This window comes from Bos indicus x Bos taurus, chromosome 19 (assembly GCF_003369695.1).
Source record: "Bos indicus x Bos taurus breed Angus x Brahman F1 hybrid chromosome 19, Bos_hybrid_MaternalHap_v2.0, whole genome shotgun sequence".
In the NCBI taxonomy this organism is placed as follows: Eukaryota; Metazoa; Chordata; class Mammalia; order Artiodactyla; family Bovidae; genus Bos; species Bos indicus x Bos taurus.
In genome coordinates this window covers 35,542,348-35,558,357 of record NC_040094.1, presented here as the reverse complement: position 1 = coordinate 35,558,357, position 16,010 = coordinate 35,542,348, and the positions used below count along the sequence as shown (strand labels likewise).

The 16,010-nt window shown below is 59.4% G+C and overlaps 1 protein-coding gene across 1 annotated transcript in view; it reads left to right on the top strand.

The window, feature by feature from the left end:
* The window catches only part of MYO15A (myosin XVA), a 47,080-nt gene that overhangs the window by 8,417 nt on the left and 22,653 nt on the right, over positions 1-16,010 (top strand). The window contains exons 7-30 of the mRNA XM_027518110.1: positions 1,696-1,701; positions 1,872-1,975; positions 2,061-2,124; positions 2,992-3,105; positions 3,608-3,769; positions 4,743-4,856; positions 5,387-5,445; positions 5,519-5,642; positions 6,511-6,606; positions 7,029-7,160; positions 7,672-7,797; positions 8,490-8,567; positions 9,037-9,185; positions 9,279-9,324; positions 9,492-9,616; positions 10,089-10,206; positions 10,506-10,681; positions 11,134-11,218; positions 12,050-12,103; positions 12,201-12,282; positions 12,358-12,488; positions 12,909-13,004; positions 14,133-14,368; positions 15,634-15,797. Coding sequence (XP_027373911.1) covers positions 1,696-1,701; positions 1,872-1,975; positions 2,061-2,124; positions 2,992-3,105; positions 3,608-3,769; positions 4,743-4,856; positions 5,387-5,445; positions 5,519-5,642; positions 6,511-6,606; positions 7,029-7,160; positions 7,672-7,797; positions 8,490-8,567; positions 9,037-9,185; positions 9,279-9,324; positions 9,492-9,616; positions 10,089-10,206; positions 10,506-10,681; positions 11,134-11,218; positions 12,050-12,103; positions 12,201-12,282; positions 12,358-12,488; positions 12,909-13,004; positions 14,133-14,368; positions 15,634-15,797 — 2,641 coding nt within the window. The remainder of the gene's footprint in view (positions 1-1,695; positions 1,702-1,871; positions 1,976-2,060; positions 2,125-2,991; positions 3,106-3,607; positions 3,770-4,742; positions 4,857-5,386; positions 5,446-5,518; positions 5,643-6,510; positions 6,607-7,028; positions 7,161-7,671; positions 7,798-8,489; positions 8,568-9,036; positions 9,186-9,278; positions 9,325-9,491; positions 9,617-10,088; positions 10,207-10,505; positions 10,682-11,133; positions 11,219-12,049; positions 12,104-12,200; positions 12,283-12,357; positions 12,489-12,908; positions 13,005-14,132; positions 14,369-15,633; positions 15,798-16,010) is intronic.

The window sequence follows — 16,010 nt, the reverse complement described above, 5'->3', positions numbered from 1 at the left end:
TGGGCACGACTGGGGTTACGGTCTTAAACAACGTCTCTTGTCTTGCCCACTCCTGCCACACTTGACCGTCATCCTCATCTGTCTCCCATTGACCAGCACGATGGTGCTGCAGCACCATGGCCCAGGGGCCAGCACGTCTCAGGGCTCCTCCTGTTGGACTGGTTTTGGCCATGAGTCCTTGTGGAACCCAGTCTTGCCTTGATCAACTGATGTCTGGGCCACAGGCTCCATGTCTGGGCTGAGATGTGACAAGGGTCCCTGGGGTGGGGTCTTGGGAGGGCACTGAATGCTGCCCAGCCCAAACACAGCACCACCGCACCTGCAGGCCAGGCTGGATGGCCCCAGGGCCCTGATGGTCCCGCCCCGGGCTGCGTGCCTGCCTCATGCCAGGCACCAGGGGGAGAACTCACTCCAGATGCCCTCAAGGGGCACCCAGACTAAGGGATAGTACAGGCCAAAGCCCAGGTGGACCCTGATTCCTGGAGCACCCCCAGGCTGGCCCCCAGGCCTCTCTGGGCCTCAGGCCACTCCTCTGTGCAATGGGCAATATTTCTGGGACCAAGCTAGACTGTGAGTGCAGGGAACTGGCCCGGTCGCCAGGATAACAGGTGTCACTTCTCTGTATCCCCGGCCCTACTGCTTCACCTGAGAGTTCATCCCAAGGAAACAGCGCAGCCAGAGAAAACGCTGCCTACACCACCGAGCTCGGGCTGTGGGGTCCTCGCTCTTCTGACCCTGGAGTACTGGGCATGTGGCGGCACACCTCTCCGAGCCTCAGCTCCCTGATCTGTAAATGGCTGATACTGGCATCTACCTCGTAGGATCATTAATGATGCTGTAACTGGGACAAAGGGTCTGGCATGCAGTAGTTGCTTACTAAGTGGGCACTGTAATTCACTATGCCCTGGTGGCTCTGCTCTTTAACCCCTATTTCATCCATTCAGCAGATTCTTTTTTTTTTTTTGCTTTTGGCTGCAGTGTGTGGCACACGGGAATCCTAGTTCTCCAACCAGGGATTGAATCTGTGCCCCTTTCAGTGGAAGCATAGAGTCCTAACCACTGGACCTCCAGAGAAGCCCCCTTGCAGATGTTTGTAGAGGGCCTCCTAAGTGCCAGGTCTTGTGTGGACCCTGGGCATCAGGCACGTGCAGACAGATTTCTGCCTGTGGGGCTGATGTTCCATCAGGAGACAGGTGTGCAGGGAAGGGCTGAGAGCGGCAGGGGAACAGAACTCTTAACGCCCAGGGGCCAGCACGGGCACAGTCAAGGGGACTATAGTGTTGGACAGATCGAGGGAGGGGACAGGAGACGAGGCGGGGCTGTGCCAGGCCTTCCAGCCCAAGGGGTGGGAGCTGTGGGGGACAGGGGCAGGACCTCACTCAGGATGCAGAGGACCCCAGGTGGGAACTAGGCAGGGCAGGAAGGAGGCCCTTCCAGGATGCTGGGGCACAAAGACATCCTCAGAGCCCCCAGCCTGGGACTACACCTTGGTCCCTGAGCCCAGACACCTGGGTCTCCAAGGCTCAGGGGTCTGCTCTCACCTGGCGACTCTCCTGCCCACCAAGGACTTGGAGGGCTTGGCCAGTCCCTCTGTGATTCAAGGCACCCCGCATCCTGGGGGAGCTGGTCAGTCCTGTAGGTGACCCACTTCTGTTCTTGTTCCTTCCTCCTCCTTGGTCCTGGTGGCTCCTGAAGATAAAGGTACTGGGTGTGTGTGCACACGCATGTGTGGTGCAGTGGGGCAGCAGGAGGCAGGGCGGGGGGCCTGGGCGGCCTCGGGGGTCTGCAGGGAACCCACCGCCCTCATGAAGGGGAACCTGGGCTGGTTCCGCGTGCTCCCCACAATGCCCACATTGTCCTCTGGCGCTCAGATCCTGGAGGCCACACCCCTCCTGGAGTCCTTTGGTAATGCCAAAACCGTCAGGAACGACAACTCCAGCCGCTTCGGGAAGTTTGTGGAGATCTTTCTGGAAGGGTGAGTGGGCTGGTGAAGGAACCTGCAGGGTCTGTGTGCACTGTGCCAGGCGCAGCCCTGACCCCGACTGTGCCCACCCACCCAGGGGCATGATCTCTGGTGCCATAACCTCCCAGTACCTGCTCGAGAAATCCAGGATCGTGTTTCAGGTGGGCTGGCTCTCCAGGGCTTGTGTGTCCAGGTGGGGGGCATGCAGAGCCTCGAAGCCTGGCACCTAGCTGAGCAGTGTATGTGTGTGTGTGTGTGTGTGTGTATGAGCCTGTGGCCCATCTCCTCGTGTGTGTGTATGTACGTGTGTAGGTGTACGTGTGTCTATGTGTGTATGTATGTGCATGTATGTATCTCTGTATATGTGCGTGTGTGTATCTGTGCATATATGCGTGTGTGTATGTGTATATCTCTGTGTGTATCTGTGTATGTGTGTGTGTGTATCTGTATGTACGTTGTGTGTGTGTGTATGTGAGCCTGTGGCCCATCTTCTTGTCATGGAAGCACACCAGACACCATCCTGCTGTAGGGCCTTTGCACAACTGTTCTTTGTAACTGGAGCACTCGCCCCCAGACACCTGCCAGGCCAAGCCCCTCACCTCCTCCGAGTCTTCCCCAGCATGCCACCTGCTCAGGGAAGATCCCCTGGTAAAAATGCAGCCCCTCCACCCATCAGACCTGCCCACCCACTGCTGCAGCATTTCCTTGCAGAGCACTTCTCCCCACTCATGGTGGTCTGCCAGGAGTCTGTCTCCCCACCAGCAGGTGGGCTCCACAAGGCTCCTGGGGCTCCTTCCACCTTGTGCTTATTTCTCCAAAGTTAAACCCTGCTCAGGGCTCCTTCCCACCAGCACGCCAGATCCCCCTACCCCCGCCAGTGCCAGGCTGGGGTCACTCGACTCAGAGGCGCCAGTCTCACCTGAGGCCTGTGTGTGTGTGTATTTGCGGGTACACCTGGGCTTATATGTGTGTCTGGGGGTTACCTGGGTGGGTGGCTCCCCTCTGTGCACCCACCCACCGCTCCATAGGCCAGAAACGAGAGGAACTACCACATCTTCTATGAGCTCCTGGCTGGGCTGCCTGCCCAGCTCCGGCAGGCCTTCAGCCTTCAGGAGGCCGAGACCTACTACTACCTGAATCAGGTGAGTGCCAGCAGGTGTCTGAGGGCCCCTGGCCAGGTGCCCCCGCCCCATCATGCTGTGTGGGCCCAGAGACCATGTCCTGATGGACAGTGAAGGTGTTGGGGTTTGGGGGGGTGAGTTCCTTTGCAGTGTCTCATTGTGGCAAGGGGGACAGGTGTCACTGGGGTCCGAAACCAAGGCAGCGGCAGCCTATGTGATTGTTTTTTTGGAGCCTGGAACAGAACTCAGTGGCCTGTGGTAACCACACTTCCCTCTGGAGCCTCACTTTCCTGTCTGTAAAATGGGGACAGAATAGTTTTGCATTGCAGGGCATGTGAGGGTTAGATGAAGGGAATGTTCTCAGAGCCTTCAGCACAGGGCCTGGCATGCGGGGCTGCTTGGAGCCCCTCGCCCCGGGAGTGGATTGAAAGCTGAGAGCCCAGGCCAGGCTGCAGGCCAGGGCAGAGCAGGAACCCCGAGGCCCCCACCCAGGGTCCTAGACCCCGACTCTGTCCTTACCCAGGGTGGGAACTGTGAGATCTCAGGGAAGAGCGATGCGGACGACTTCCGCCGGCTGCTGGCCGCCATGGAGGTGCTGGGCTTCAGCGCGGAGGACCAGGACAGCATCTTCCGCATCCTGGCCTCCATCCTGCACCTGGGCAATGTCTACTTTGAGAAGGACGAGGTGAGGGTGCTGCGCCACAGGACAGCTTTCTCGGGACATGGGCATCCCCCCGAGGCTGAGAGCTGGCAGCTCACAGCTGGAAGCACTTGGTCCACAATTTGGGGTTGTTCATCTTTTTCTCATTGGTATATAGAGCTCTTTATATACGTTAAGAAAATCTGTAAGAATTGCAGATATATTTTCCGATTTATCTTTTTTTTTTATTTTATTTACAGATTTTTTTGGTGTTTTGGATTTTTTTTTTTTTGCTACAGAGATTTTAAGGATTATTTTCAGAAATTTCCTTTATCAAGTTTTTTCTTATACAAATTTCAGACTTTTCATCATTTTTAGAGAATAATCGCTTTAAAATTATAAAAGCCTTTTTCTGTAATTTTTTCAAGATCTTTTAGGGTTTCTGTTTGATTTTTTAAAAACATTTAAATCTCTGGTTCATCAGAAACTTACCTTAGGAAGGTAAAAGGTAGGGATCCCAGGCTGTTTTTTTTTTTTAATGGTCACTCAGTCTCCCAACTTGAGAAATACATATTTATCACATGCTCAATTCCTGTGTCCTTTTGTGTCCGATTCCACACTTTTTATTGTGCTTCGTTGATTTGTTTATGAACGATGTGTCTGACCCTACAGTGTTTTAATTATTCTAACTCTATGTTTTACTATCTCATGGAGTCCCTGGAATTCCTACTTCAGAATTTTCCTGGCTGTTCTCACTTGTTTCCGTGTTTGTATGTTGCTGTTCAGTCGCTTGTGTCTGACTCTTTGCGACCCCATGGACTGCAGCACGCCAGGCTCCTCTGTCCTCCACTATCTCCTGGAGTTTGTACAAACTCATGTCCACTGAGTCGGTGATGCCATCCAACCATCTCGTCCTCTGTCATCCCCTTCTCCTGCCTTCAATCTTTCCCTTTTTTTGTATGAATTTTATATAAAGAGCTCATCTAGCTCCATAGGCACTCCTGGGGGTGTTTTGCAGACAGACGCGCAGGAGGTGGCCTCTGTGGTGAGCGCCCGGGAGATCCAGGCCGTGGCCGAGCTGCTGCAGGTCTCCCCTGAGGGCCTGCAGAAGGCCATCACCTTCAAAGTGACCGTGAGTCCCTGGTGGCTGGGGCCGCTTCATGCCCCATGCTGTGTGGGCCCCCTGCCCCTCTCCCCTGCCTCCCACTCCTGTCAATCTCTGGGTTGGGCCCAGAGTTGGGTACCTCAGACCCCAAAGGCATTACAGCCTCCAGGCCTTTGCATGGCTGTTCCTGTTTTCACACCCACTCAACCTTCCAAACACAACATAGACATCGCCTGCTCCCAGGGAGCCACCCCTGACCCCTGGCTGGGCCTGTCCCTCCCACAGCCCCTGCCCATCCTCCCTTCCCGAGGCTGACATCACTGTTGTGTCTGCTTATACAAGCTCCTGTCTCCCTGACGGTGGGGCAGCCCCCACCCCACCAGCAAGCCAGGCAGCAGAGGGATGAGGGTATGCGTCCTGCCCCCTGGTTGTGCCTGAGACCAGTCACACCAGCTCCACGATCCCCGCTCCACGCCCCTCCCCCCAGTTCTCTGGGGACTTCCCAGAGGTGGTGGCCAGCGCACTGTCACTCAGAGCCCCCTCCCCCCACACCCCAGGAGACCATGAGAGAGAAGATCTTCACCCCCCTGACGGTGGAGAGCGCCGTGGACGCCAGGTGAGGCCACAGCCCCACCTGAGGCCCTCTGCCTCCTCACTGTGCCTGCCCCCTCAACACCTCTCTGCTCCAGGGATGCCATCGCCAAGGTGCTGTACGCATTGCTGTTCAGCTGGCTCATCGCCAGGGTCAATGCGCTGGTGTCCCCACAGAAGGACGCGCTGTCCATTGCTGTCCTGGACATCTATGGCTTCGAGGTGGGGCTCTGCAGGGGAGGCTCTAGTGCCATCAACTGTTCAGGGCCCTCCCCCATTATTATCTCCCTCCATTCACCCACAAGCACTTCCTGGGGCTTCCAGGTGCCAGGCTCTGTGGGTGACACCAGGGACCCCAGAAAGGACCAGACCTGGGCGCTACCCTTGGGGTGCTTCCAGGAGGGACTGGGTGAGGTTCCAGTGGACAGACGCGGACAAACACATGTGGTCAGAGCCATAACAGAGGCATCCTGGTGCTGGGGGAGCCTGGAGAAGATCCCTAGCTGGTTCCTTAAGAGCCAGTCAAGGCATTTGAGGTGGAGAGAACAGTCATGCAAAAGCTCAGGGGTGTGGGGAGCTGGAAGTCATTTGGGGGGTCAGAGTGGGGGACATGGAAAAAGACAGGCAAGATCAGAACAGCGGAAGCGGCCGCTGAGGTTCCCATGGCACCTATTATGTGCCGGCTGCTGTTTTGAGCTCTTGATTTGTTACTCACTTAATCCTGACAGTCGCCTGGGAGGTAGGCACTGTCATCCCCATTTTACAGATGGGGAAGCTGAGGCACTTGGGGTAGAAAGTGGCAGACCCAGGGTCGGAACCTAGGTAGAAGTTTCCAGGGCCTGGGCCTCAGCCACTACCTGGGCCACCTCCCATGGTTCCTGAACCACTAGGCTCTCAGCTGTGCCCAGAGGGAGCCCCCGAGGGGTCTGAGCAGAGGGTCTGTGCGCAGGGCTTCAGCTTGCTGAAGTTGTGGTTGTGGAAGGCGGGGATAAGGCTGCATGGGGAAGGAGGAGTGGGAAGGCCCTGGGTGGGGACAGATGGGCTGCTGGCCACAGAAGTGCAGGGCCCAGCCTCTCTGCCCATCTGGCAGGACCTGAGTTTCAACAGCTTCGAGCAGCTGTGTATAAACTATGCAAACGAGAGCCTCCAGTACCTCTTCAACAAGATCGTCTTCCAGGAAGAGCAGGTGAGAAGCCTCTGTCCGCTCTCCATCCTGTCCTGCCAGCCGCTGGGCCACCTCAGAGGCAGACAGGCTGTGCTGGCTCTTTAAGGACAAACGAGAGGTCATCCATAGGCCCAGTGGAGGGCGAGGCACTCTGAGCTAGGGACCAGCATGTGCGTAGGCCCTGCTCTGAAGGGGCAGGTGCGAGGGTGCTGAGCCCAGAGAAGCCCTCCTGTGGTCCTCCTCACCCTCGCAGGGCCATCAGGCTGGGGACAGGCAGGGCCCAGAGGTGGCTCATGTTGTGCTGCCCTGCTGGGCATGAGCTCCCTGTGCTGGGAGGGGTGCAGGTGGAGGTGCCCCGGTTGGGCCCCTCTGGATGGTGTCCACCTGGGGGACAGGGTGGGAGGCACTGGGCGGGGCTGGAGGCCGAGGACCGCTGTCCACAGGAGGAGTACATGCGCGAACAGATCGACTGGCGGGAGGTCACCTTCGCCGACAACCAGCCCTGCATCAACCTCCTTTCGCTGAAGCCCTATGGCATCCTGCGCATCCTCGATGACCAGTGCTGCTTCCCCCAGGTGTGCGCTGAGTACGCTGCTTGGGGCACGTGGCACTCTGAGCCCGTGTCCCCACTGGGCCCGAGTCCTGCACTCCACTCTGCTCTGGCCTCCGCTCGGGGGCTCAGGACACCCAACCTGGGGTTTCAAACCCGGGGTGATTGAGGCTGGATGGGGGCTCTGGAGGAGGGGCTTTGCCAGCCCGTGGAGTCACAGAAGGCTTCCTGGAGGAGGTGACCTTGGAGTTGGGCCTCAGATTCTGATTGGAAAACACGAGAGTGGTATGGGTGCTCCGGTCAGTGGGACTAGAGAGAGCAGAGACAGAGGGGCTGGAGGGAAGGCAGCTGGGAGCCCACCCTTCCACAGGGTCCATTCAGGTTGTCCATACTGAGCAGCAGACAGCCAGGGGAGCAGGGACTTGCTCCTCCTCCCTGCAGCTTGCAGGGGACCAGTCAAGGCTGGAGAATTTGCCACCAGGCCAGCTACTGCCTGCCCGGGCCTTGCCCACCTGCTGACCCCTGCCTGCCCCCAGGCCACAGACCACACCTTTCTGCAGAAGTGCCATTACCACCATGGCGCCAACCCACTTTACTCCAAGCCCAAGATGCCACTGCCCGAGTTCACCATCAAGCACTACGCGGGCAAAGTCACCTACCAGGTGAGATCCCGAATGGCCCACATAGCCTCTAGTCCCAGTCCCCATGCCAGAGACACCCGGACCTGTTGCAGTCTGGCCCTGCTGATCCTCAGCTGTGTGATCTTGGCCAAGTCCCTCTACCTCTCTGAGCCTCAGCTTTCTCATCAGAAGAGTGGGAACAATAGTGCCCATCTCCCGGGGTGAGTGAAGAAGTCCAGGGCTCGGCAGACATGGTGAAGAGGAGCGCCCATCAGCAGTGATCACTGTTACTGCTGTCATCTTGGCTCTTTCCTGCCCTGAGGTGTCTCAGACCAGGATTCCAAGCTTCTGTCCCCACTGGGCCTCATTTTCCTCATCTCTAGAATGGGCACAGGTCAGAGTCCTGAGGACAGGCCACGATGTGGACTGGGCATGTGGCTACTGCCCCCTCTCCCGCTCCCCAGGGAGTGGAGAGGACAGTGGGACAGGAAGGCGGGAACCATAGCAGGCGGAGGGACCCGTCCCTCTCAGGACAGACAGGGAGACCGAGGCCTGGAGGGCAGGGCCAGGGTCCCCTGGGGCCATGAGCCCCTGACCCACTGTAAGGAGGAGGGGAGAGGAGGGGAGCAGGCGGTGCACACACCCTGGGATGAGTCAGCCTTCCGCCCTGTCTCCCAAGCCGTTGGGGTAGGGTGGGGTCCACACCGAACTGCCCCTCCCCTCCCCCTCTCCAGGTGCACAAGTTCCTAGACAAGAACCACGACCAGGTGCGCCAGGACGTGCTGGACCTGTTTGTGCGGAGCCGGACTCGGGTGAGCGAGCCTCGCTGCCCTGGCCCCCCGAGCACCCAGCCTGCCGTCAGACCCCTTCCCCAACTTTGTCCAGACTCTGGCTCAGCCCGGCCTATCCCTCCCTGAGGGGTTCTCCTACGCCCTGTCCTCTCGGCCTCCACATCCCCCCCAGGTCGTTGCCAGAGTTCATGGCCAGGTGTGTCACAGGCCCCCTTGGGGCCAGGCATGCAGACTCTAGTGCCCCATGTTCCCCCACAGGCAGGCCACTTGGAAGGTATGAGCACCCTGACTTGAGAAGAATGCCAGCCGGGAGGGCATGGCTTTCAGTCAGGGCAGGGGTCCAGCAGTCACTTTCTGATCCCCGGGTCCAGAGACTGATGCCTTTTGTTCTTCCCCTTTCTCTTTCTCTCCGTCCATTTCCCTCCTTGTTTCTGCCTCTGGGCCCTTCCCCTTCCGTCTCCTGGCACCTTGACCTTGACTGCTGGCCCAGGTGGTAGCACACCTCTTCTCCAGCCATGCCCCGCAGGCTGCCCCTCAGCGCCTGGGCAAGAGCAGCTCCGTCTCCCGGCTCTACAAGGCGCACACGGTGGCCGCCAAGTTCCAGCAGTCACTTCTGGACCTGGTGGAAAAGATGGAGAGGTGGGTGTGGCAGGTGCCCCCACCCTGTGACCCTGGGGGCAAGCACCCTCCATCCCCAGGGCCTCACACTGCCCTCCTCTCGACTCTGCCCAGGTGTAACCCCTTGTTTGTCCGGTGCCTGAAGCCCAACCACAAGAAGGTATATGATGGGGGTGCCCCTGGGGGAGCCAAGTCCTCTCCCCATGCTGTGTGACCTTGGGCGAGTGGCTTTGCCTCTCTGGACCTCCCATCTGCCCAGCCCACCGAGGAGACCATTGCATATGTTTGGGCCGATACACAGGCTTCCTCTCTGGGCCCTCCCCCCAGGAGCCAGGCCTCTTTGAATGTGATGTGGTGACGGCCCAGTTACGCTATTCAGGGCTGCTGGAGACTGTGCGGATTCGGAAGGAGGGCTTTCCGGTGCGGCTGCCCTTCCAGGTGTTCATCGACAGGTACCTTGGTCTGGTGCTTCCTGAGTTCTGCAGACCCCTACCCAGGCCCCCATGGCCCCAGGAATTCACAACCCAGGCAGAATAGGGCTGGCCATGCACGGTTGCTCAGGTTGTACACTACACAAGACCACCACGTACTAGCTGTTACGTGGCAGATATATTTACTACTTTGCATTTTTCATAGTTTTATTATGTATGTGTTGACTCCAAAGAGAAGTGATTTTCATACCTATTACTACTATGACAAGTTTCCAGCAGATGGCGTTAAAGCATTTTCTTGTACTGAAAGCATTTATTATAGTTTAATGCTCTTTTCAAGCAGCCTTGGGACAGAAAGCCCTTTTCTGGTTAGAAGAGACTATGAGTAAAGGCTCTGCTGGGACCTAGGCTTCCCGGAGACAGGGGTTGGGTAGTGACCCTGAGGTCTAGCAGGCAGCCGGATGGGTCCAATAGCTGGATTTGGGGCCTGCAGATACCGCTGTCTAGTGGCCCTCCAGCACAACCTGCCAGCCAGTGGGGACATGTGTGTGTCGGTGCTGAGCCGCCTATGCACGGTCACACCAAACATGTACTGTGTTGGTGTCAGCAAGGTGAGTCCTACCCACGCTCAGCCCCTGGGTGCCCTGTGGCTGGAGACTGTGGGCTCAGAAGTGCCCAGGCCAGAGGCCATCCAGCCAAGCTGGGGCATGGATGCTGATCCCACCTCCACACTCTGCCTGGCCACTCTCACTGTCTGATTCACCATCCTGCCTTCCCCACCTCTCCAGACTTGGCCGCCCTCCACCCGATCCGGGGCTGGCCTGTCCTCTGTCTCCAGGGACTCCTGGGGAGGGCGGGCCCAGGCAGTGCCCGGGAGCTCTCAGCCTCAGCGCTCGCCTGCTGCCCCCAGCTCTTCCTGAAAGAGCACTTGCACCAGCTGTTGGAGGGCATGCGGGACCACGTTCTGTGCCTGGCGGCCGTCACACTACAGCGCTGCCTCCGCGGCTTCTTTGTCCAACGCCGTTTCCGCTCCCTACGCCACAAGATCATCCTGCTGCAGAGCCGGGCCCGCGGCTACCTGGCCAGGTGCAGGCCCAGGGTGGGCAAGGCTCCCTGGGTTTCTGTGGCCAGGCCCCAGGAAGGCCGAGCCTGAACTTGGGTAGTGAGTTCCCCATTCCCAGAGGCATGCACCCTTCCTTTGTGGGAAGGGTGATCAGATTCTGTGTGTCTTTCCCTCCCACCCCCTGGTCCTTGTGACTGGTAGGTAGAAATCCATCCAACCAAGAGGGGCCCCACCCTGCATCTCCCAGACCCTGGGACAGCCAACAGGCCCTGCCACTCCATTTGCTGTGTGACCTTGGCCAAGTCACTGCCCGTCTCTGAGTTTGTTTCCCTTTTTGCATTGGGTCCCAGAGTGAAGTGTGGACACTGACACCCCAACAAGGCAGGTGTAGGCATCTCTTCCCCATGGTCACCCATGACCCTTGCCCCCCCGGCCTTCCTACTCAAAACCCCTTCTCCTCTTCTCTGTGCCCCAGGCAGCGGTATCAGCAGATGAGGAGGCGTCTGGTGAAGTTCCGGGCCCTGGTGCACACGTATACGAGCCACCGGCGTTACCTCAAGGTGCTGTAGGCTGGGCTTTCGTCCCTCCCCCCGGAACCAGGCCTGCCCCGTCAGGGTCCATGGGGCGGCAGGGACGGGGAGGTGGCATTTGGCCTGGACAGGCTTGGGTTCAATCCCCGCTTATCCCTCTCTAGCCCTGCTCTCCTCACCCATCCCTTGGGGTGTGCAGGGGTTGAATGAGAGGCTGCGGGGAGGGTGTGGCCCGGCACAGGGCTCACAGCAGGGCCTACAAACCGGGCATGATTAGAATTTAGCGACCCGAGCAGCACTCGCTCTGGTTGTGCCCTTGTCTCGGTGCTGGTCTCGGCCTGTTGTCACATTTCCACAGCCAGACAGACAAACATAGCCCTGAGGAGCTGCACACCTTTGCTGGAGTTTTGTGGGGCAGCAGGGAGGTGCTTCTCTGGTAGCCCCGGGACAGTAGAGAATCCACCTGCAATGTGGGAGACCCGGGTTCGATCCCTGAGTCAGGAAGATGCCCTGGAGAAGGAATTGGCAACCCACTCCAGTATTCTTGCCTGGGGAATCCCCGAAGAGAGGAACCTGGCAGGCTACAGTCCGTGGGGTGTCGCAAAGGGTTGGACACGACGGAAGGACTAACACTTTCCAGGGAGGGGCCCCAGAACGCACCTCTCTGCTGCTGTCCGACATCCTGTGCGTCTCTCCTTCCCCAAAGTGTCACTGCTCTGCCCTCTGCCTGAGTCTCTTGCTCTCTTCCTCCCACACCCATTTCTCTGGCCACACCACTGCCTCCCCCGTCTGTGAGGTGGGCCTGGGGCCGCCGTCCCCTCTGCCCACTGCTGCCCGCCTTGACCGTCTGCTCTCCTGCAGCTGAGGGCGGAGCGGAGGCTCCGGGTGGAGGAGGCATGGCTGCGGGAGCAGGAGGTGGGTGTGAGGTCCAGGCAGCTGCGGGGGACAGGAAGGGAGGCCGGCAGGCGGGGGTGTGGCAGGCCTGTCCCCTCACCCTGTGCTGACCCCCCAGGAGCTGAGCAAGCGGCAGGTGGTGGCCGTGGGGCACCTGGAGGTCCCGGTGGAGCTGGCTGGGCTCTTGCAAGCTGTGGCGGGTACGTCAGTGCTGGGCGGTGTTGGGGGGCGGGCTGGCCAGGGGGCCAGGCCCCTCAGACCTTCTCTGTCCACAGGCCTCAGGACAGCCCAGGGGCCCCGGGTGGCCCTTGTGCGAACTCCTCGGCTTCGGGCCGAGCCCCGGGTCACGCTGCCTCTGGACATCAACAACTACCCCATGGCCAAGTTTGTCCGGTGCCACTTCAAGGTAAGAGCTGGAGGAGACCCAGTGACAGCTGGCATTTTCCTCGGATATGGCCGACTTCTGGCCACGCCCTTTGAGAGCAGGCCAGAGCTCTCCAGTTGCTGGGTCATGAGGAATCTAGGGACTCCGGGGGCCTGGATGGTGGTGGGGGGCCTCCGGGGCTCCGGCAGTGGCTGTTTGGAAACATTTCAGAAACCTGACAAGCAGTGAGTGGACCCACAGCATGTCACCCCCGCTGCTCATCTCCTGCCCTCCGGGGACGTCTTAGAGGGGCTCTGCCCTGATGCGCTGAATCTCCATCTGCATGCTGGGGACCAGAGCCCGGGCGCCTTAGGCTCGTGTGCCCCAACCCGGCCTAGAGCAGCGGGTCCGGAGGTGCCCCTGCCTCCCAGCTCTGTGCCCAGGTGCCTGCTCTGTGCCCAGGAGCCTGCCTTTGGGATGCTGACCGTGCCCCTGAGGACGCCCCTCACGCGGTTGCCAGCGGAGTACCATGTGGAGGCTGTGGGCATCTTCAAGCTGGTATGAGTCTGCACAGACCACCTTCCAAATCACAGCCCCAGCCTTGAGGCCAGACAGGAGACCCCCATGCTGCTCCCCTGGACCCTCCACCAGCCCAGGCCCTGAGCCCTTGGAGGAGGGACTTCTGGGAGGGACTTCTGAGAGGCAGTGTCTGTCCTCTTCTCTGGGGTGGGGTCTGGGGATGGGGGCCTGTCTTGCAGTTGTCTCGGCAACATGGCTGCCTCCCAGCCTCTCTGGAGCTTCCAGAATAGAGCCTCGTCTGAAAGGGGAGGCAGAGAAGACCTAATGAGTGACCCACTCCTGTGGACAGAGCGGGGGATGGGGGTCGGGGAGCCCAGACAAGGCCCCTCATGCAGCCCTGGGCAGAGTCAGGGAAGGCTTCCTGGAGGAGGGGGCATTTGAGCTGGAGAGGAGGGTGGCGGCAGTCTCCCAGCCAGGGCGAATGGAGAGGTAGAGAGGAGAGAAGTTGCCATGGTCAGAACAGAGACTCAGAAGAGTAAGGCCAGAGGGGCAGGAGGCTTTGACCAACAAGCCCAGAGCTGAGGTTGGGCTCTCAGGGGCGCAAGGGAGCCACGGATGGTGCTTCCATGGGAGGATGTGGTTGGGTATGCATGCTAGAAAGTGCCCTCTGGGGCCTGGATAGAGCTGGAGGTGAGGGACCTGCTGGAGGCCAGGGTGTGGGGAGGGGCTGGGGCTGTAGAAGGTTCGTGAGCAGGAGAATCTTGACTTTCCCCAAGCCCTGGTCACTTGGCCCAGGGTAAACCAGGCTGGCTTCCCAGGTGGCACTAATGGTAAAGAACTCGCCTACCAATGCAGGAGATGTAAGAGACGGGGGTTCGATCTTTGGGTTGGGAAGATCCCTTAGAGGAGGGCATGGCAACCCACTTAAGTATTTTTGCCTGGAGAATCTCATGGACAGAGGAGTCTGGCGGGTTACAGCCCATAGGGTCACAAGAGTCAGACACCATTTAAGCAACTTAGCATGCACAAGCCTGTTACAGTTTTACTGTGGGGGAATTTTATATGGGCAGGGGGACTTGGGAAGGACATGTGAGGGATGCATATGAAGGGGTGGGGACCAGTGGGAACAGCCCTCTGAGAGGCCCAGGAGAATCTGCTTGTGGCCAGATCCTACGTTTCATGGGCGACCCCCAGCTGCACGGCGCCCGGGACCACGTCTTTGGGAGCTACATCGTGCAGAAGGGACTGGCAGTGCCCGAGCTGCGGGACGAGATCCTGGCGCAACTGGCCAACCAGGTGTGGCGCAACCCCAGCTCCCACAACGCCGAGCGGGGCTGGCTCCTGCTGGCCGCCTGCCTCAGCGGCTTCGCACCATCCCCGCGCCTGGACAAATACCTGCTCAAGTGAGTGGAGCTGGGGGGCCAGGGCCCAGGGCAGATGCCAGGCCAGGCAGGAGGGAGGCTCTGTGCCTGGAAGCTCAGGCTCGGGGGCTGGCCCAGGGTTTCATGTCAGAGGGCAGGGGTCAGACAAGACTGGATACAGGGCTTCCAGAGCTCAGCGGTGGCCGGACCAGGGTGTGGGGAATCTGGAAGAGAGGTGCTGACCTCTCACGTGGTGAGCAGTGGGTTGCAGCAGGGTCGTTAGGCATGTAGATTCCAACAGTCTGTGTTCAAATCCCAGCTCAGCCACATGTAAGCCGTGTGACCTTGGGCAATTTAAATAACCTCTCTGAGTCTGTTTCCTCACCTGTAAAATGAACATGGTTAGAGTACCTACATCAGGCTGTGTGAGGATTAACCATGCAAACACGTGTGAAATGCCGAGAGGACAGGCTGGTGGTAAGCGCTGTGTAAGCACGGCCGTCGTCAGCATCCTGATCGTGTTAAGGTGATGGTGATGTCCCCCTCCTTGGTGACGAGGTTGATTTGCATGGGAAAGAGCTCAAGCAGGCCCTCGGTGCGAAACCTAGCTCTGACTTTCCCGCCGTGTGACCTGGGGCGACTCACTGCCTCTCTCTGAGCCTCTTTCCTGACCTGGGAATTGGGGATGGTAACAGGACCCACCAGTGGCTGTGAGCTGCAGAGCATGCAGAGCCTTCCTGAGCTCAGCACAGTAGGGGCAGCTCCCTGGGACTCTGCCAGGGGAAGGGCCACTACCTGCCCGCTGGGCTTCCCATGGGCATGGCTCTAAGCTTCCCTGTGGTAGCCACAGGCCACCAGCCACAGGGAGGGGCGGATGAGGAGTGCCCGCCCCTGGCGGGGAGCAGGCTGGTTGACCCTGGGTCAGCTGGAACCCCCACAGCCATCTGTGAACTCGGTGGCAGGCTCAGAGAGGACTGATGACCACCCGGGTGGCCTGGTAAAATGGAAGTCCCCGGAGGCCAGGTCTTTGCTTACACCTCCTGCAGGCCCCATCCTGGCAATGACATTTTGCTCTGTTGAGCTTAGTTGGGCCTGCCTGGAACCTTTTTGGTGTCCTTGGACTCCTGCTGGCTTGAGGTACCCCTGGCTGGCCTGGATGCTTTCAGCTTAGCCTGGGAGCGCCAAGCTTCCCTAATCATTGGCAGCCCAACCTCAGATCTCTGGGCTGGCCTGGGCATCCCTGACCAGTCTCAGGGTTTCCCCCACATCTGGCTAGCCTCATCCTTGCTCCAATTCCTACCTGCCAGGTTTGTGTCTGATCATGGGCGCGGTGGCTTCCAGGCCGTGTGTCAGCATCGCCTCATGCAGGCCATGGTCTCTGGGGCTGCCCGCACCTTCCCTCCAACTCAGCTTGAGTGGACAGCCACCCAGGAGAAGGCTGGCATGGCACTGGACGTGGGCTGCTTCAACGGTGAGCTGCCCTCCCCTGCCTCCCATGGAGGGGCAGCAGAGCCCGGGGTTAGGAGAAGCTGGGTGGCCCTGCTGTGAGCAGCCTGGAGAGAGGGCAGGACCTGGACTGGGGCTGGGAGCAGGGCTGTGAGGATGTGCAGCCAGGGCCCAGGACGAGAGCGGGGAGGCGGCAGGATGGGCTGCAGATGCTTGGAGCCAAGCCCCACCCCTGCTA